The sequence below is a fragment of the Salmo salar genome, chromosome ssa03, assembly GCF_905237065.1.
Source record: "Salmo salar chromosome ssa03, Ssal_v3.1, whole genome shotgun sequence".
Classification (NCBI taxonomy): domain Eukaryota; kingdom Metazoa; phylum Chordata; class Actinopteri; order Salmoniformes; family Salmonidae; genus Salmo; species Salmo salar.
In genome coordinates, this window is record NC_059444.1 from 66,209,350 (window position 1) to 66,229,730 (window position 20,381).

Consider the following 20,381-nt stretch of genomic DNA (forward strand, 5'->3'; position numbering starts at 1 on the left):
ACCTTGAGGACATTTCAAACTTTGCCTGTCAAGTGCATTTTTTTTCAACTCTTTTAAATGAAGATGCATTTCCTGTTGTGTTTTTTAATCTGTATGTACCCATGTATGGGATACGTATCATGCATATTAATAAAGTGGAATTCAATGAAAGGTGAGCCTTTGACTTGAACTTGCCTGAAAAATCGGCCAACAGCAGTGATTTTGACCAACTCTGACAGGATGGACATTGTGATGCTGGGAGACAAACAGGGAGCACATCACTCTTCTTGCCTCATGCACACAAACACATGCGCTGTTTATCACACACACAGACACACAAAAACAGAGATTTGAGGTCCTCTGCCTATCCCCCTACCTCATCTTCATTAGTATTCCAACGGAGTATGAGATGTTGCGTAATGATCACATCCACACACAGGGGAGCAGTGTTGCATAAACACAGCCTCAAAGACAAGGGGGGATAGAGGAGAGGAGTAGTGAGGGATGAGTGGGGAAATGCGATGGGATAGAGAGCAGAAAGGCTAAGTGGAAAAATAGGGATTTGGTGAGAGAACAGAGCGGAGATAAAGGGAAGATGAGAGGGTGATGGAGGAGGGGAATGAGATGTGGTGAGTGGGCGGTGAGGAGATAAAGAAGGGAGCCAAGGAGAAGCTGACCAAGCATGTTAATGCCAAACATCGACACGCCATAGGAGAGCACAGCCCAGTGGAGTCACGCAAACATCTGACAGATATACTAACAGTCAAAATAATGCACCGGCCATATTTCGAGGTGATGAAATTAGGTAATATTTGTCTGGGGTCTAAGTAGAAGAGTGTGTGAGATGAGCTATTTGAGATTTTCATATCTGGGTTGAATTATTAATCAGGCTTCAATTTGTTTACATCAATATTAGAACGTATGTATTGCAATGCTATGAAATACATGTTTATTGTCAACAACAAGCTTTTTATACCGCAGGGGAACATAAATACTAGAAGAATTCATGATCACAAGAAGGCCATCAAACACTATTCTAAATCCTTTTGTAATAATTATTTTGCCAGGATTTGTCACATTTGACAAACTGAAAGACAAATGACAAGAGAACTGTATTATTTTCCATGCTTATTTTTGCAATTGTTTTATTACAAACTTAAAAAAGAATCTGATACAATAAGAAAGTGCAGTAGTAAGTCCCCATTCCCATGGGGGAGCACAGAAAACAGGTCATTGCATTTCAGTAGTGAAAGGTTCATATACATCTACAGGGTGTACAGATCAGATACAAAATAGGAAAATGATAACAAAATACAGGCAAAAAAGAAAGTACTATATTAATATATCTTTTCAATTATATCCATTTATTGTTAAATGTTAAATAGAAAATTCTTTATTACAACAAAATATTCCAAAGTGCTAAATAAAACACATGTAGATAGATATAAGCAAAAGACAGAATACAAAACTCTGTTTTTCCTCACTTTGATTCATCCTGGTGGTAGAATGGCCTGCTTTTAGTGTGGATTTAAAAACCAAGTATTTTTAATTACAACACTTGGAGAGGATAGTGTAATGTTACAAACTTTTAATGCAAGCCATATACCAACAGCCAACCACTATACCGCAACAAAACACAGTCCATCCTGTGACCAAAAAGCCAATGTGAAACAATATCTATAGTCTTCCTGTAATCCATCAGAACTTCCTAGTAGAGCAGCCCCCATCCCTCAAACGTCACAGTCCTCTGGCCTTCCCATTGGCAGGCCGTCAGTGACCGCAACATGGCCTCCAAGCCACCACTCAAACCTCCAGACCTGCTATGCAGGCACAGGGAATTAAATACAGCACACATCCGATTACCAAGAGTAATCTGACCATTATTTAAGCAATGGGGGGCAGCAGCACTTTGGGATACTTGTAGGAATTTGGAAACCAAAAATCTCACTGAAACAAGCACAAACAAAAAATAGCTCTATCCATCACTAGGCTGTCCACCACCAGGATTGACCAGTCACTGATCATAATCACAGAACATTCAATGACTATCCTCCTCCTAAACCTGCTTGAAACACTTGACTTGAAGAAATGTATTGGAATATTTGTGGTTTATCAGGGCTAAGACCCCCCCCACAATTGTGGTCTAGAATATGGCGTTAGTTACACCATTGCACTGGACCAGGGTCAGTGTCTGTGTGAGTAAAGACAGTCTTAGTTATGGCTATAGTAGCGGGAGCAGGGGAATGTTACCACAAAATGGATGTGAGGTGAATACTCATCAAGGATTAGACTGCAGGAATGGGTTTTTTGCTTTCCCTCAGTCTTTGTGTGAGAATGAAATTGGCAGCCAATTCAGTCACAGTAGGACTGTTCAGGCACACAAATAAGGTCAGTGGTATAAAGCAAAGATGTATGGCACTGGACAATATGTAGATGGAATATGAATGAATAAGGGACAAAATTAGTAACATATGAGCACTACTAAGGGGATTTGGTTTAAATGTGGAGATTTTGGTTTAAGTGTACGAACTATGAAGGAACAGAAATCTTACACAAGTTATCAGACTGCCCTTAGAAACACAGACTGAGAATGATGCTGTCAAAGTCTATCTACCCATTGTAAACATTCATCTCTGAAGCTCTTCAAAAACCCAATTTAACAAATTACATTTACCCGTCTTTTATTGGACAAACTCTGTACAAGGTACAATCCACATTCAATACTTTATACATCTTTATTTTTATTCCCAACTTGCATATATATTTAGTTATTTTTGTAAAAATAACTTCAGCACATAACTAAACAAAGGAAACCTGAACATAATATATACATATTCCTACTGTTATAACATCTCTCAACTTTACAAATGTACTTAATTACTTTTGAAAAAAAACAGGAAAAATATAGAAAATGTAAAATAAATTACAAATGTAAAAATGACCCCTTCCCTCACAACCATTACATGTATAAAGAGATCCACCCCTCCCAACCCCTGGACGTAAAGATAAATAAACAGTTTGAATGACACGCATATGACTGACTATCACAGCAATTACCAGTGTACTTATGTTAGCTTATAAACAGATGTTTACGGGCACAATCTAGAAAACATTCAGATGATGGCTAGGGACACTCCCCCTTCTATCCAAATCTCAGTGGAACAGAACCAACATTTCCTAGCAGATGCAGCTGTAACATAATGGGCCAATAAGAAGAAAAAAATCATGTTTAGCGCCTTACATGACTGGGGGGGGGGGGGGGGGTCACATGGCATCTATAGCCCAATAATATAAAGTGCTGGATGGCTCAAAAGGAAAGGTGGGGGCTGCCTGAACCCTGGTGACAATTACTGCCCCCTCTATTACCTATATGGAGCCAGGGTATCACCACCTACATGAGAATGATCTGACATGGCATCATAAAGTGACAAAAACACAGGTTTAGTTAACATTCATAGTCCTGGAAATGATGCTGGTCTCCCACTGGAGCAGCAACTGGAACAGAGATAATTAAGGGATTAAAGAGCAGGGGACCTAGCGTGAGCCTTTGGCTGCAACGCCACTAAAGTTCTACAGAAACATGCTCCGGGTTTTAAAGTGTCCGTCTAAAGCCATTGCACCCAAGATGCCAAAAGGTGTTAAAACGTCATCGATGCCCCTGTCTTGCCATCCCTTTTTCCTCTCCTTACTCCCTCCCCGTCCTCCTTTCCCTGCAGAGTAAGACCTCTCCTTCATAGTCAAAGTCACACTAAGCCATTCATCACAATCCCCATTGCTTAGCAGCATCCTATTCCCCTCCAACAACGCCCGTTCACCTTCACACACTGCTGACAGATTCAGTCTGTGTGTGTCTGTGTGAGATTAGTACGTCATTATAGCCGAAGACAAAGACGTTCACCAAGGTTCGCTGACCTCCCTGGCAGTAATTCTTTCTGTCATGACAGATACATTTCCTCATACCCTGCTCATTAAACCCTCCCTTTTCCCAAGACACTACACACAGGCTCCCTTTCTTAGAATGGTCCATGACCAGATTTTAGAGCTGATGAATGGCAAATCCTGATACTTCACGCCAAACCGATTCAGACATGGTATGTGATATGTTTCAAGGCTCTAGTAACAGGCCCACTATATTCACAATGACCCAAGACACAGAAGAGCACATTTAACATTTGTTAGCATGAAGAAGACATCACCAAACCCGCACAAACCCCTCTGTGCATTTTTGGTAACTAAGGCCGAGCAGATTGCAAAGCACTAAGCTTTCCAAAGCCATCTTACAGGACATTGGTCCTTTTTCACAGCATAACTACCATACTGCTGTTAATAGACCAAAGCTGAAGGGCATTTTACTCTGCTGAACATTCAATGAAAATGATGTCTGTGCAATAGGAGGCTGGTTACTCCTCTGGTTAGAGAAACTGAAATCAAATTCCACAACAACAAAACTGAACATTAATGATATGGAAATAATCATATTGAAATATATATTGGAGGTTGTAGTAGTAATAAAACAAATTCTACACTGTAGTATCAGTAAGAACAATTTCCCCAAAACATACTTGAGCATTACTGCCCTACTGCTGCAACAGAAATACTCATAAGAAAGGCTTAGTTGGCCAGCACCACCGGCTGGAAGGCCTGGCTGGGATATTGCAGGTTATACCCCCCTATACCCTCCACAAATGAGGGCTTCTCAATGTAAGAAATCCCACCGCTACCACCAATGATGCCAACAGCTGGACCAGGTGGGGGGCTGGAGAATGGGTCAAATGAGGGGTGAGAGTGGGCAGGGTGAGGGTGCTGGAAGGGACTTGAGTGTGGTAGTATGGGCGGAGCATCGTTGTCAAAGTATATGGGCCCAGGGGATGCCGGGTAAACAAACTCTTTGGCATTAGGGGAGAGCTGGCTGGGGATCTGAGCCCCCAGGGAGTGCAGGGAGAGTGAGAGGGGCTTGTGCTTCAGCAGCCCTGGGGGAGAGATGTTGATGGGGGAATGGGTGAGCATCCTTTGTGGCGGGGGCACGCCTACACCCGAGCCACCAGCCGATCCGGAACCGCCACACTTCTTCATCTTGGTGGAGCCAAATTTTGTGGCGGCGAAACTGGCTGTGGTGAAGGTGATGGGCTGCAGCGGTAGACGGGTGCTGGGCAGTGCGGTCGTTGGCTGCTGAGAGGGGAGGTAAGGGAGTGCCCCATTTGGAGGGGAAGGTGTGGATGTGTTAGAGTGGGCCGTTGGGTTCGTGGTTGTGCTGGAGCTGGGATAGCTGAAAATCACTGGACAGGATGAGTCCGAGAGAGGTGTGGGTGAGCTGGAGAGGGAAGGAAGCAGAACTGGAGATATCTGGGCTCCAATTGGAACAAACACCTGAGCCTCAGGGTTGAACCCTAAGCTCTTGGCCTCCTCTACCTCCATGTCCCCTTTACTCACTCCACTTACTACTTCCACCATTTCGCCTTCCCCACCTAAACCGGATGGATCCTCCAAGTACAGAACCTTAACGGCTCCCTTCTCCCCGATTTGGTAGGACACCTCATAGGGGTCGATCCACACACTCAGCTCAGGGGGGACATTGGCACGCACTTCCTCTGTGTCCAGTCCACTTCTCCTGGCAGCTAGCTCCACCACTGGGTCCCTGGGGGCCCCTAGGTGCAGGCAGCGGAAGGCAGAGCCCCGCAGAGGAGCTTCAGGGTACCAGTGGCCTTCATAGCGCGACAACAGTATCCGCTCCAACTCCTCCCCGAAGAGGTCAGCACGACGACGGGGCAGTTTGTTGTACAGGTAGGACACAATGAAATTCAGAGCTACCTTTACCTCTAGGTGCATGACTGTACCTGGCCAATGCAGTCTGGATAGCCACGTATTGAAATCAAGCCCAAAATGAGACTATACTGGAACAGTTATCTCTGGCTTGTAGAAGTCTGATGTTTTCTTCTCAACTACATGTACTGCAGGTAAGTTGAAATCCGGCAGAATCTTTAAACCTCTTCCTGGGTGGTCAACATGGACAGACTTGGTTGCCAGGAGGCCAAAAACTAGTCCAACCAGTTGTTTTCAGTTGCCAGGTAACAAGACTTGACAGGTAACGAGATGGAGTCCAACTGGTGGAAAAATAAAAACATGGTGTTATTTCTAGGAAGGTAAAAGGCAGACCAAATAGGTTCAACAGAAGGGATAATGAGAGAGTGAATGGGTTAGCCAGCCAACATGGAGGGGAGTAACAGATGCAGTGATCAAGGCAGAAAGCCATGATAATCTGCTTCTGCCAGATGCTTCACTACTCAGGATTACACAATTAGAGAAAGTTCAAAATCAAACAGTGTAGGTGCGAGAGTAGGCTGTGGGCATACAGTTCACATGTAGGCATGTTTTGCATACTGTAAATGGCACGGTACTGGCTACAGTGCATAAAGGACACCATTTCCCACCGTGCAGCACTATTAACGTCATCACAACACGTGCAATACATAGTCCACCTACGCACCATAAACATTGCCCAGCAGCCAGGATTACCCAGCAAGCTAAATTGAACAAGTGTATACTTGAGATCTACGAGAACATGGTTATAATGTATGCATCAAGGACGATGAATGTTATATTGTGAATCAGATTAGGTTGAGAAAATATATATAATTATTGTTATGAAATATAGCTACTCTGTTTGCAGGCTGAACATTGCGTCAATGGCTAGAAGATGGGCAAGAACAAGATACAATACACAACCTGACTTCGCTTGTTATTTAAGACAGTGTTTTACTTGTGTTAAATCTATGAAGAAACTCATTTGGAGAGGTGTGAAACCATTCAATAGGAGATGTTTGGCAGACAGCAAACAAACTTTCACCTTTGACTACATTTAAATCAATGATAATGAAGTTTACAGTACAGCTTCGAAAAGCATTAATCACCATAGTCATTTCCAATATCCAATGTCATTCAATGTCATCCCTACAAAGCTGTTTTTCATCATTTCATATGTAGCTGGGACTATGTACAGTAAAAAGTAAAACCTGTCATGTATCATAATGGATCTTAGTTGTTAATTTTGACAATTGACCTATAATGCATATACTATATTAGTTAATGCAGCATTACTCAACCATGAACATGTTTGTTTGTCATAGTTGTGTCCTACTACTAAGTAGACTGCACAAGCCAACAGTAGGTTACATGACCTAATCTGATAGTTGACATATTGTTTACAGTGCATCATCACCACCATAAAGCACACATCTGTCCACTCATTGTAACAACGTAGCAAGCTTATTCAAGTGAATACTATACCTGTATACAGTAACAGCACACATTTCCCTAAATAATTTATGGGCAGGTAGCCTAATCGAAAATAATAGAATAAAGAGAAAAAGTAGCAAACAGGATGTTGATGATAAGGGGTGTGAAAACAATGTCTACAATATGTAGGCTAACTTCGTTAACTCAAGCAAAACAATAGGCTACATACAGTAAAGCAAGAGTGATGGTGTGCAATGACAGAGTAGCCTATATGGCTTTGAAGTGCCGTGGTGAAGCCTATGCCAAATGTCCAATACTTACTTCTCTACGTGATGGCAATTCCACCTTTCAGCAATAAGGACACATACTATTCTTCTAACAAACTGGAAGACCTAATCATTTATTTACAGTGCCAATTTGTAAGGAGACTAAAGTGGTGAATGTTGCAGTCTCATGTCATTATATCGACCGATGAGCAGGACTACAACAGCTCAATAATAAATTGGTCCTGCCCGAAAACAGGAAGAAATTATTAGCTGTATATGAGAAGAATATTCACAACTCCAATCTCAGATACGAGTTTGAGTGGGTCTGTCTAAAAATAAAAACAGAATCTAAAATGGATGACAGAGCCAATTACAGAGTCCGTTTCTCAAAAGGCAGGGCATCTTTGGAGAGTCCTAAAGACTATTTGATTAAATTATGAGGATGCACCATCTAGCCAAATGTACGGTTATGGCAGATACATAAAAATGTATGTCAATGCCATACATGTTTATATGCGGACGCTGTGTATACTTACTAATGCAGCTTGTGTTCAGTTCCTGCGGTTTTAATTCCCGTATTTTACATTGCATTTGAAGGTGATGTGGCTTTTCAAGGTAGTTGTTTGGAGGCAGATATAATGTGGTGTGTTAAATGGGTATTGAAACGTATTCTCTTCATACGGCCTCCATTTCCACAACCGACAGGTTGACTAAAACTGCCCGAGAAAACTTTAGTGTTTGACAACCTTGCGGATTTATACAGGACCATTTCGCCCACACCCCCTGTTCTATGACGTTGGTCTGAATAGGGACTACTTTCTTAATACTTTTATAATGTACACTATCAAATAAACTCATACACACCTAGGAGAGAATAGTCGACACTCAGTAATAAGCCTATAGTTTCAAAAGAAGTAAATCATATGAAATAGGTTACGGGTAATTGAGGATTGCAAATGCTGGTAGTTATGATTGAACATATTGGTAAGAACAACGATGGTAAACAATAAAATGCATTTTCTTTATTTTTCCCCACCTATGAGCCACACAATTACATCCATGGCTCTGCAAAACCAGAAAGCGAAATCCTAGTTTCGTTGGCGAACGGATATTTGTAACTCCAAGTAAGTACTGTGCCATTGCTAAAAATATAAGCGGTGATAGCAACAGAGTCCCTATTGGCTGAGAAGGGGGAGGACCCGTATTTTATTGGGCTGCAAGGATGTCCAGTCAGCAAGTAAGTGATATGACATTTTGCAGGGGTTGTGGGTAATGTCGTTCCAACCATATAGCGTTATTTACCTATTTGCTTGAACTTCCCGCTGAGACTTGTTTTGGGAAATCATTCTGCAGATAAAATTACATAAGGCTGTAAAGTTACCATGTAAGATTGGCATGGTTTCTACTTTTTTATACTTTCTCCCCCGGAGTGAACCCTACTTTTCAAACATTAAGAATTGTTTTCTAACTGTTGATATAATTTTTTATGCATTTTAATTTTATTTTATATGCTATATTTTTCAATATGCAACAACAATCTATAGCCACATAAGGAGAGTGATTAAAAAGGAAAATATTTGTACACATCATTGGTCGAGGACCAGGACAGGTACTGGAAGAAATATACTGAGTAATGAGTATTCTTGAAAGTAATTATTATAAATTGTTTTATAGATTCCAAGTTCTCTGTCAAAATACCTTCTTCAGGAACGTCATTATATTACTGCTGTGCCACATCACAGTCATTGTCTTCAGTGGTTTTGTCAGACTATATATAGGCTACTATGTAAATATGTCCAATTAATTTGCATCAGTAAAACTCATAGCCGGCAGGTAGCCTCATGGGGCGGCAGATAGCCTAGTGGTTAGAGCGTTGGTGGCTCGAATCCCCGTGCTGACAAGGTAAAAATCTCTCGTTCTGCTCCTGAACAAGGCGGTTGTTGTTCCTAGGCCGTCATTGTAAATAAGAATTTATTCTTAACTGACTTGCCTAGTTAGGTAAAATAATAGCCCCCTTTAAACTGTAAAAGTGTATCAACTGTACGGTAACTAGGCATAGTTTATTATAGGGAGCTGATGACAACAACCTTACAGATAAGTACTAAACAAAAACATCAACATCTTACATTATTGGAACCACTTTGATAATTATTGGAACCACTTTGATAATTGTATGGAAATATTATATTTTGACCTTGCGTTATTATAGTCGTAAGGATTCACAGAGATATACACTTGTAGGCAGTTTTAACACACCTGTCAGGACAAAAATAATGGACGCGTTTAAGTTGGGGTTCCTGACGTCACCTGACAGCAACACAGCTTTGTGAGTGAACAAAATGGCGTCCTACTGTATGACTGTCACTCGGCTTCGGGTAAGTACAACTTTATTTTATATTAATAAATATATTCAACACTATGCATCAAGTACAAATGTTCAGGTAAAAATGAATTACGAGATATTGTTGTCCACAACGATATTTTAAAAAATCATCAATATTGTAAACAATCCATCTTAGCAGCTATGTCGTTTGGTCGCGGTGTCCCAGTAGACTGTAAACGTTACTAACTAGCGCTCCGTGCAACGGCTATAAGTTAGTCAGGGAAGTGTATAATAACGCTTTATCTATAATGCTGGTTTATAATGCAATGTGTTGTCGAAATGTAATAAATTGGATACTTCAAATTGCACCAAATGTCCAGTTGTTTGCAAGGTGATTCAAGGTTACTGAAGTTAAGTGCGCACTTGTCTGATTTCCACGTCTAATAACAGATTTAGTCAAATCACGGTGTCGGACAATGCGGCACCACATTTAGAAATTTAATTGAATATGATCTTATAAAAACCGAATGAAATTATCTGAATGGACAGTGTCCAATACTGTTCTGCTACGTCTGTAAAGATATTTGACCAAGGGCCTGCTAATATGAGGTAGATATATATTTGATTCGGCAAATTAACATTACTGATTTTTCTCAGTTGGTTGTGATATTCCATTTGCTTACGTCTTTTCACTCTAGATAACTCATGTTAGACAGGCTGATTAATATCTTATTGAGGACGATTGGCTGTGTTGATGATGATGCCATGTTGAAAATCATAGCTAGGTTAGGCTACTTGAGCTGTCACAAAATTGTCTGTGCTAATGTGTAGGGATTAGGTGTCTCCTTTAGGGCTAAACACTAATTTACCTAACACTTAGGCTACTCATTGTAAACTTTAGGTGCTGTGTATTTTGGGAAATTTAGTGACAAGTAGCTGGCTGACATATTTACTTAGTGTAATGCAATGATCTAGTCTTTACTTTATTAGTCTTGCTGTCAGTCTCCATTGTGTAGGAGGTGATGGAACATAAGTCACATGGAGCTCACGTAGATTGTAGATGAGTCATTTTATGGTGGCCTTGTTTTTTGATTGGGCTTTGGGATTCTTGAACCAGCATGAAAATCCATAATGTTGTCTGTCTGGGCCTCTCTGATAATGCCAACATGTTTACTTGAAATGACCCCCATAATAACAGAGCCTAACACTTTGAACATGAGTCAAGTGAAACTTTATCTTGTTCTCTGAGAGTATGAATCCTATATGTCTCTGTTTAAACTTTCTGGTCATTAGGCTATAGACTAGGTCGGGGGAATTCAACTCTTACGCTACAAGGTCTGGAACCTGCTGGTTTTCTGATCTACCTGATAATTGCACCCACCTGGTACAGTAATGAGAATGCAGTGGAACTGGCTTTGAGGTCCAGAGTTGAGTTTGAGGAGACTGTTTGCAATGATTAGGAACTTTAAAGCCCCTCTATCCTCTTCCATGATGATGAACATGTTTCCAAGTTTGATGTATCATTACTAAAAATGTACCCACCCCCCTTTCCTTTAGCTTGTCCTTGGAGAAGGGGCAAGGCGTCTCCATGTTTCAGCAGCCTTCAACGCCAAAGCCAAGGTGGCCATGAGCCGCTTTGAGCCTGGCACCAGCATCAGCTATGAGAAGCTGCATGAGAACATTGACATTGTGCGCAAGAGGTCAGTAGCTGCCTTTCCAACCTCACACCCAGCGCTCCTCAGTGTTCCTCTGTTAATAACCACTACTACTATGACATGCCCATTACAACTGCTCACTAAATCCTTTGACATGTTAGCGTGTTGACTTCTCATGTTCAGCAACACTGGCCACACTGAGCTAACTTTAGATTACAAAGCATTCCTCCTAGTGAGTTAACCTTTTTTTAATGTATTTTAGAAGTTGAATTCTAACCACACTGGCCTCCAATCCCTGCCCTCCTCTCACCTCAGGCTCAATCGCCCCCTCACCTTGTCGGAGAAGATTGTGTATGGTCACCTGGATGACCCTATGGGGCAGGACATCGCCAGGGGCCGCACTTACTTGCGTCTGCGTCCGGACCGTGTGGCCATGCAAGACGCCACGGCCCAGATGGCCATGCTACAGTTCATCAGCAGCGGCCTGCCCAAGGTGGCCGTGCCCTCAACCATCCACTGTGACCACCTGATTGAGGCGCAGATCGGAGGGGTCGAGGATCTAAAGAGGGCCAAGGTCAGTAGGGAGCAGGGGAAACTCAAGGGCCTGTCCAGATGTTTTTGGGCTGTCCAGCTGATTTCTGTTGGCTGAGATTTAGGGTGTTCTACAGAGGGATCATCTTTCCATGGTATCACGAGTTCCTAGGGGTAACCAAAAGTTTATTTAACCTTTATTTAACTAGGCAAGTCAGTTAAGAACAAGTTCTTACTTACAATGACGGCTTACCATAAGTATTGCATTGGGGCCAAGATGACCCAAATGAGAGGGAATGTTGGTTAACTCACACACACACACACACACACACAGCATCACATTATATTTTTAGACAAAGCGAAGCCCTGAGGAATATTTAGCATGGGTGACACTTACTACATCCAATTGTACAGAGGTCAAATTGAGGAACAGGGATTAAAGGGGAATTAAGGTCTGCAGCCAAATATGTGCTGTGACGGTTACATAAAGGGGACTACCAGCTGAAAATATATTCTCCTCAACTGACACGCCAACCTCTTCTCCCTGGTCCTTTTTAATCCAGGAAGTGAATCAGGAGGTTTACAACTTCCTGGCGACAGCTGGAGCCAAATATGGAGTTGGCTTCTGGAAACCAGGCTCTGGAATCATTCACCAGGTACTGGAACTATACTGGTACAATAAAGGATAACTGGTTAGATTGAGCTGCCATGAGACTAATTTTGTATTTGAACAATATCCACTTCTGAAATTAGACTAACAACTAGATTGGAGCTCAGGAATACTGCTGTGAAACGAGTAGCAGAATACATTGTTCACTCATGATATCAAACCTGTTATACATTCAGATCTTGACGTTATTGAGATCAATACGTCAAAGGATTGTTGTGCATTGGCTAACAGATTTCACTTACCCTTGACAGATAATTCTAGAGAACTATGCCTACCCAGGAGTCCTGCTCATTGGCACAGACTCCCACACACCTAATGGGGGCGGCCTGGGCTCCATCTGCATCGGAGTGGGTGGCGCTGACGCTGTGGACGTCATGGCTGGTATTCCATGGGAGCTCAAGTGTCCCAATGTGAGCTGCTATGACAGTGAACCACCTCACTGCATTCCCTTCACCCACTCATGTATCGATCTCCTTCCTACATGTATAAAAATAAAAAAAAAAGACTTTTCACAAATGTAGTAATAACTCCCTCCTCCCCATCAGGTGATTGGAGTGAAGCTGACTGGTAGTCTATCGGGCTGGACCTCTCCCAAGGATGTTATCCTGAAGGTGGCTGGGATCCTGACAGTGAAGGGGGGCACTGGAGCCATTGTGGAGTACCATGGCCCAGGCGTCGACTCCATTTCCTGCACCGGTGAGGCCAAAAGATAGTAAGGTTTACCTGAACTAGTGAGTAAACTACTCTATGCTGTTTGTTTTAACACTGCTTGTTTCAGTTGAGTTTGTCCAGTGGTTTGGTCTTGATTTGGTGCTAGTTTGCATAAAAACTTGATGTGACTGTTCCCACCTCCTGGTTGCAGGTATGGCAACTATCTGCAACATGGGAGCTGAAATTGGGGCCACCACCTCTGTTTTCCCCTACAACCACCGCATGAAGACTTACCTGAATAAGACTGGACGTGCAGGTTAGCACTCACAATAAGACATTCTGGAATATTTTTAAAGCCTGTTATTTCACAATATGTTCCGTGTCAGTCTAGCAGCCACTGATACACATACAGCATAGTCCTTTAGCATTTTTGTATTCTCTTTCTAACTTTTTCCATCTACTTTCAGACATCGCTGCCCTGGCTGACAAGCATAAGGATGACTTGGTCCCTGACAAAGGCTGCAAGTACGACCAGGTCATTGAGATCAACTTGAGTGAGGTGAGTCCACTCGGTTATTAGGCTGACATCCATTACTTGTATTTATAGAATATCTTTTCAAGAAATAACACACATTGTCAATGCTAACTGTTTGTCTGTCCCTGGCAGCTGAAGCCCCATATCAACGGGCCCTTCACTCCTGACCTGGCCCACCCAGTGTCTGAGATTGGTGCTGTGGCTGAAAAGAACGGCTGGCCCCTGGAGGTCAAAGTGGGTCAGTATCAGCACCAGTGGTCACACGGTATCTTTAACACTGCCTTAAAGTCTACATTTTGCACTCTGTTAATATTCAAGGAAAGCCCTATAATAGGAAAGTACAGTAACATTTCATTATCATATATTTGCAGGCGTATTTACATGACTGTTAAAATCACCTGCGTTTCTCCTGTCTTTATTAACCTGATTTCCGGTGGTCCCTTGTGGTCCCACTAGGTCTGATTGGCAGCTGCACCAACTCCAGCTATGAGGACATGGGCCGTGCTGCTTCCCTGGCCAAGCAGGCCCTAGACAAAGGCCTGAAGTGCAAGGCTGCGTTCACAGTCACCCCCGGCTCTGAGCAGATCCGCGCCACCATCGAGAGGGATGGCTTTGTGAGTTCAAACCTTTTGGGGGAAAAAGTCAATTTCCAAACTAGTTGCCCTTTACTTGATTTGTAGGTACATTGCTTTTTTCTCCTTCAGTCTAAGATCCTGAGGGATGTGGGTGGAGTGGTCCTTGCTAATGCTTGTGGACCCTGCATTGGCCAGTGGGACAGGAAGGATGTGAAGAAGGGGGAGAAGAACACTATCGTCACCTCCTACAACAGGAACTTCACTTCCAGGAATGATGCTAACCCTGCCACTCATGCTTTCGTCACATCCCCTGAGGTACCAATAATTACAACACACACACCATTATGACGTCCACACTGTCCCCCTGTAACTGCCTTGATAACCCTCTCTTCCTATACAGATTGTCACAGCCTTGGCCATCGCTGGTACCCTGAAGTTTGATCCTGAGACTGACTACCTCACCGCGGCCAATGGTGAGAAATTCAAGTTGGAGCCACCCAACGGTGACGAGCTGCCTGCCCGTGACTTTGACCCCGGCCAGGACACCTACCAACACCCCCCTGCCGAGAGCAGCTCCGTTATGGTGGACGTCAGCCCCACCAGCACCCGCCTGCAGCTGCTGGAGCCCTTTGACAAGTGGAACGGCAAGGACCTTGAGGACCTGCAAGTGCTGATCAAGGTGAGGGAAGGGGAGATGTGTAGAGGATGTCAAGACAGATAAGATGAGGAAGGCCTCTTCTCACTGTTTGGCTGAGTTCTATCCTCCACCAAGGACCATGGTTGGAATTGAGAGGCCTTCAACGGTGGCATTACGTTCTAATTATTAAAGACTTAGAAACCACTGAGTTGGCAGATGGTTGTTCAGGCATGTGGTGCCACATTTGGATGGCCATTTACCCCACAGTCTCTTTTCTTCCTTCCTGTTCCGCAGGTGAAAGGCAAGTGCACCACAGACCACATCAGCGCCGCTGGCCCCTGGCTCAAGTTTCGCGGTCACCTCGACAACATCTCCAACAACATGCTCATTGGAGCAATCAACATCGAGAACGATGCGGTCAACAAGATCAAGAACCGGCTGACGGGAGAGTACGGGGGCGTGCCTGACGTGGCTCGCCACTACAAGGTGTGACAGACAGTAACTGGAGGGGGGACCTATAGAGGCTGTGTACTGTTGGGCTGTCCCAGAATAACAATATTTAAATTAGAATCTGATTTTAAGAAATATTCCCTCTCTGCTCCCGCCAGGCTAACGGTCTGTCGTGGGTGGTTGTGGGGGATGACAACTATGGGGAGGGCTCGAGCAGAGAGCACGCAGCCCTGGAGCCCAGACACCTGGGAGGCAGGGTCATCCTCGTCAAGAGCTTCGCCAGGATCCACGGTACACTTAGATGTTACATGTGGAGTCACCAAGAGAGAGTAGAGGGTATAGGGGTGTGGCGGGGCAAGTGGGTGGGTAGCATGAGAGGAAAAGCTTTTGGTGGGAACCTGCTCAATCTGAGACTATTTGTGTTGAGACAGAGCTCATGTAGCTATCATGAGACTCATTGCACAAGAGGGGAAACATGGTTAGAAACAAGATCACCCACACACTTTGAATGTGCACATTGTTCTCTATGACCTTGACTTGGCATGTAATGGATCTGCCCCGCTGTGGTAGGAGGCCTCTGTTTACACAATGGAGCTCGATACTAGCCAATTCCCCAAGCTCCCTCTTGTTCCCCACTTTCTTTTTTTCTGTCTTGTTTTCTTTCTTTTCTCCTCATTGCCATTCTGTCCTCTTCTCAGAGACCAACCTGAAGAAGCAGGGTATGCTGCCCTTGACCTTTGCCGACCCCACCGACTATGACAAAATCCGCCCCGATGACAAGATCTCCATCACAGGCCTCGCAACCTTTGCCCCCGGCAAGGTGAGCGTCATTGACCATTCAGCCACCCAAATTACCGACCTCCATATAATGGGGATGGGACTTGGTAGTATGTGTATTTTACACGGATGCCTTACAGGCCAGCTGTCTTTCTCCTCTAGCCCCTGAAGGGAGTGGTGAAGCACGGTGACGGCAGCCAGGACATCATCACCCTGAACCACACCTTCAACGAGAACCAGGTCGAGTGGTTCCACGCCGGCAGCGCCCTCAACAGGATGAAGGAGCTTCAGTAACTGAAGGGACCCAGGGGGGTCCGCAGGGACGGAGGAGCACAGAGAGAAGCGGGCCTGGAGATACTGAGGGGGAGGGGCTGCACAGAGGTGGGAAATGGGTGGTAGCAGCCTGCCTAGCGTAAATGCACCCCATGCCGCTGTACAGATGAAATACTCGCGCACACATACAGGATTACTGTCAATGCTCTCCCCACAGACAGGTAGAGCCGTATACGCACACAAGCTCTGACATAACACACACAAGAACCCTTGTCTTTGTTTCAGCATAGCATTTGTGTTCCTATTCTAGGCAGCACTGCTCTTGTTGGCAGTACTCTGTTTGTGTAGAAATCACATTTGTCACGCTTCTTGCCATTGACTGTAGCGCTGCAGTATTCAATTCACTCTTACCTCACAAACACACTGCTAGCTCTCCATATCTGGTCTGTAGCTTGAATCCTGCTCACATTACTTTCCCTGTCGTAGTTGTTGTGTTAAGCTGTGTACCTGGACCTCCACTTGTTTCCTCCAACACAGACAGCTGGTTAACCCAGTTGCACATTTTAGTTCACTGAATGTATCCCTCTCATTCCCAGGATTTACAACTCTTGTTAGTTCAATATTACTGCTAGTGAAGATTTATGTGAATATTTGTTTAGTTAAGTCCACCATAGTTCTATTGGGCCTCAGGAGCTGCACATTTTTCCTGTGACTTACCTGAATTGATTTGTTTTAGTCGTTGATTAGAGAGCAAGTGGCCTAACCTGGTTACCCAGGCCTAATAACTGTTCATATAGTAGATTAAAGGCATCAATGGAACCATTAGATTCTGTGGCCCCAGGACCAGGTTGTAGTGATAAGGTCAATCCTTCTACAGAGTGTAGTGTATGCATGGACTTTTGTTGTAGGGTTTTCCTTTTCTGGCGTTTTCTCTTGACCCAAAATCAATTTTAACCCACGGAATTTGGTGTACCGTTTGTCACTCCTTTGCATTCCACACTTTAACTCTCTACCGCTGTTTTCTCCACATGCTTCATTTGTTTCTACTTGAGGGCTATTGCATGACATTTATATTAGATCCTAGCAGCCCTTTTCTGTGTGTCTCTGTAGGTGGGAGTAAAATGCTACATACTGCTGTGTTGTACTAGTCTTGCCATTACTTTCCATGCGTGTGTCCATATATGTTAGCTAGCTAATCAGACCCTTGCCTGTCCATATCCCTGTCTGGCTTTGTGCTGCCCCTCTGTCCTTGCTAATTCCAGGGCTCCACGCACAGCTTGAGGGACCTCCTCTTACAAAATGAACGCACAATATAGTGTCCAGATGGCTGTACACTAGCGCTATATGTAGTACTATTGTAGACACTCCACGCTTTCACTTATACATCGAAAAGCTGCACTCCATAGCATCTTAAAGCAAGGGTGTGATTATTCATTTGAAATGACAGAATACAATGACAAATGTAATTTGAGAAATGTATACCATTATCTGATTCAAGTTATTACATTTGGCTAAAACTCTTGCCATTTTGTATCTACATTTTCCCACTTAAATGGTACATTGTGTGTTTGAGGATATTGCAGCTAAGTCTTTAAGTGTGAATGTTTTTAAATTGGCTTTGGGGGGCCATGACCACCTATTCATTGCATTCGTTGTCTTCTCGTCACTAAGTACTAATTTACTTTAAAGTAAGTTAGAATCAAAGTATTCATGGGATTACTTTGGAGATTGGATTGGCTACTTCCATTGGTCATGGTGCCAAGATGATTAATGTTGCTATCAAATCAATGTTTATTTTCATGTCAGTGATGAACTGAAGAGCTAACTGTCTCAGTTTTTGTAGTTGCAGTAGGGTGTAATGAAAGTAGAAATGCAATGCCTATTTTTTTAAATTTGTTTTGGTCCTCTAGCATATGGTCTTCATTGACTTCAGTGACAATATATTCAGATGAATGGCAATGGCGCTGTCAAACCCACATGTATTTAAAGGAACTTGGTTTGGGCCTGTGTGTAAATAATGTGATATAGAGGTGTACATATGCACTATATTATAAAATGGAGAGAGGGTGGGCAGTAGCTGCCTGGTTGAATGCAGAGCCTTTCGTTCTCTGATAAACCCACTGTATCAAACTAATCATTTAATCTCCCATCAATTATCTTTTGTTAATCTGAAGCCTAAAATATTTTTTCCATTCCCCCCTCCCCAATCTAAGGGTTTCACAACTAGTCATACCAATTAACAGGTGGTTGGAGGTTTTAAATGAAAGGTAAATTATTGTTGAAGCACTAAAGTAGGGTTGTACTGTAAGTCTCAATGTTTTGTCACTCTTGGACCTGTGCTGTACAGTGGTCCGTCTTTGTATGTTGCTCCCAGGTGAATGTTGGAGTTGTCAATGTAAAGGGAGAGACTGGTCAGGTGAGACATGTCTAGGCTTTGTTTTAAAATTATTTGATGCAGATGAAGGAACCCCTGATTTAAAACAGGATTGGCTCTTGATCATTGCGACTTTAACCCATGGTGTATGCGGTTTAGAGCACATTAACCAACTTGTTATACTAATTCCTCATTTGCTCAACCTTAGCAAAGTTAACATGTTGCTGATGAATTCTCTCTGATCTGTCTACTGAAGTTAATCGCCAAAGATGCCTCATGAAAATGCTCCATTACATACTAAATCAAACATAAGTGTTACAAAGGTTTGCCATTCTGTTTCATTTTTTTCATGTCAATGAACCCCATGTATGAAGATGACCAGTGTAATGCCAGCAGCATTTAAGTTTGTCAGTTGTGTGGCTTTTAAAAATAAATTAATAGTCTTAAATTCCCAAGTATTTAATGCAGTCTCTAAATGGAACCGTTGCTTTGTTTTATTGGCCTAGCTATTTATTTTCCATTTTGAAACACTGTCAATGATTGACTTCATAAGAATGCAAATTTTGTTCAGACACTGCAAACAATTAAATGTAGACACCGATTGACAGGCGTTATTTAATGTAATCTCAAGTGGTGAATTCCGCTTCACTGATTTCCATATTTGTTTTGATTTTAAAGTTGGTTTTGTATTAGGTGATTTGAATGCTTGCAGTTTCATAGCGTGCAAGATTAAAAAGAGATTTTAGGATATTTCCTGTGGTAAATTAATATTTAATAAAGATGAATAAAATCTTTGTAATTTCTTTATTTTTTGAAAGTCTTAATTAGATTTAATTCAGCACTTTTATAGTTACTGTACCAGTAATACAGTTAAAATACTACACAATTCAGCACTGTGAATATAGTATCCCTTAGCTATAATAGAGGCGGTTTCCCAGACACAGAATGAGCCTTGTCCTGGACTAAGAAGTACTTCCAATGGCTATTTTCAGTCCATGACTAGGCTTAACCTGTGTCTGGGTTTTTCCATTACAGCACCAGTGTGTTGCCAGTGAATATGTTAATGTAGACTCTAGGGTTATTTTTTTTGAGCAGGGCTGTGGAATTGGAAACACACAAGTCTGAGCCTTTTTGGTAAAACACTGAGGTAAGTCCCTAGTGGAAATATGCAATTATGGTGCTTTTCGAATGAAGTTTACCCCCACACTAGAGATCTTCACGGGTCCTAAAAGTTGGACCAAGGCCAATTTCCCCTTTTTCTCCCCAATTTTGCGAAATCCAATTGGTAGTTAGTCTTGTCCCATCATTGCAACTACACTACAGACTCGGGAGAGGCGAAGGTCGAGAGCCATGCATCCTCCAAAACACGACCTTGCCAAACCCCTCTCCTTGACACACTGCTCGCTTAACTCGGAAGCCAGCCGCACCAATGTGTCGGAAGAAACACCGTTC

General features: G+C 42.9%; 2 protein-coding genes across 2 annotated transcripts; one reads left to right on the forward strand and one right to left on the reverse strand.

The window, feature by feature from the left end:
- Positions 1 to 1,094: 1,094 nt before the first annotated feature.
- LOC106601240 (protein Tob2) lies at positions 1,095 to 8,241 on the reverse strand. Its single transcript, XM_014193286.2, has 2 exons — positions 8,015 to 8,241; positions 1,095 to 6,080 (listed from the first exon to the last, which is right to left on the reverse strand). Exon 2 carries the CDS (start codon positions 5,803 to 5,805, stop codon positions 4,591 to 4,593), a length of 1,215 nt encoding a protein of 404 aa, XP_014048761.1. The 5' UTR covers positions 5,806 to 6,080; positions 8,015 to 8,241; the 3' UTR covers positions 1,095 to 4,590.
- Positions 8,242 to 9,442: 1,201 nt separating this feature from the next.
- On the forward strand, positions 9,443 to 19,728 carry LOC106601239 (aconitate hydratase, mitochondrial). Its single transcript, XM_014193285.2, has 16 exons — positions 9,443 to 9,853; positions 11,359 to 11,501; positions 11,772 to 12,030; positions 12,551 to 12,643; positions 12,909 to 13,067; positions 13,203 to 13,353; positions 13,520 to 13,624; positions 13,776 to 13,867; positions 13,976 to 14,081; positions 14,300 to 14,457; positions 14,548 to 14,733; positions 14,819 to 15,097; positions 15,350 to 15,541; positions 15,664 to 15,796; positions 16,204 to 16,325; positions 16,445 to 19,728. Exons 1-16 carry the CDS (start codon positions 9,818 to 9,820, stop codon positions 16,574 to 16,576), a joined length of 2,346 nt encoding a protein of 781 aa, XP_014048760.1. The 5' UTR covers positions 9,443 to 9,817; the 3' UTR covers positions 16,577 to 19,728.
- The last annotated feature ends 653 nt before the right edge of the window (positions 19,729 to 20,381 follow it).

Excerpts from the sequence above, each read along its gene's own strand:
- LOC106601239 (XM_014193285.2), top strand. The coding sequence starts at position 9,818 with ATGGCGTCCTACTGTATGACTGTCACTCGGCTTCGG. Across the intron at positions 13,625-13,775 it reads GAATAAGACTGGACGTGCAG|ACATCGCTGCCCTGGCTGAC; the intron begins GTTAGCACTCAC and ends ATCTACTTTCAG. Across the intron at positions 13,868-13,975 it reads TTGAGATCAACTTGAGTGAG|CTGAAGCCCCATATCAACGG; the intron begins GTGAGTCCACTC and ends TGTCCCTGGCAG.
- LOC106601240 (XM_014193286.2), bottom strand. The coding sequence starts at position 5,805 with ATGCACCTAGAGGTAAAGGTAGCTCTGAATTTCATTGTGTCCTACCTG.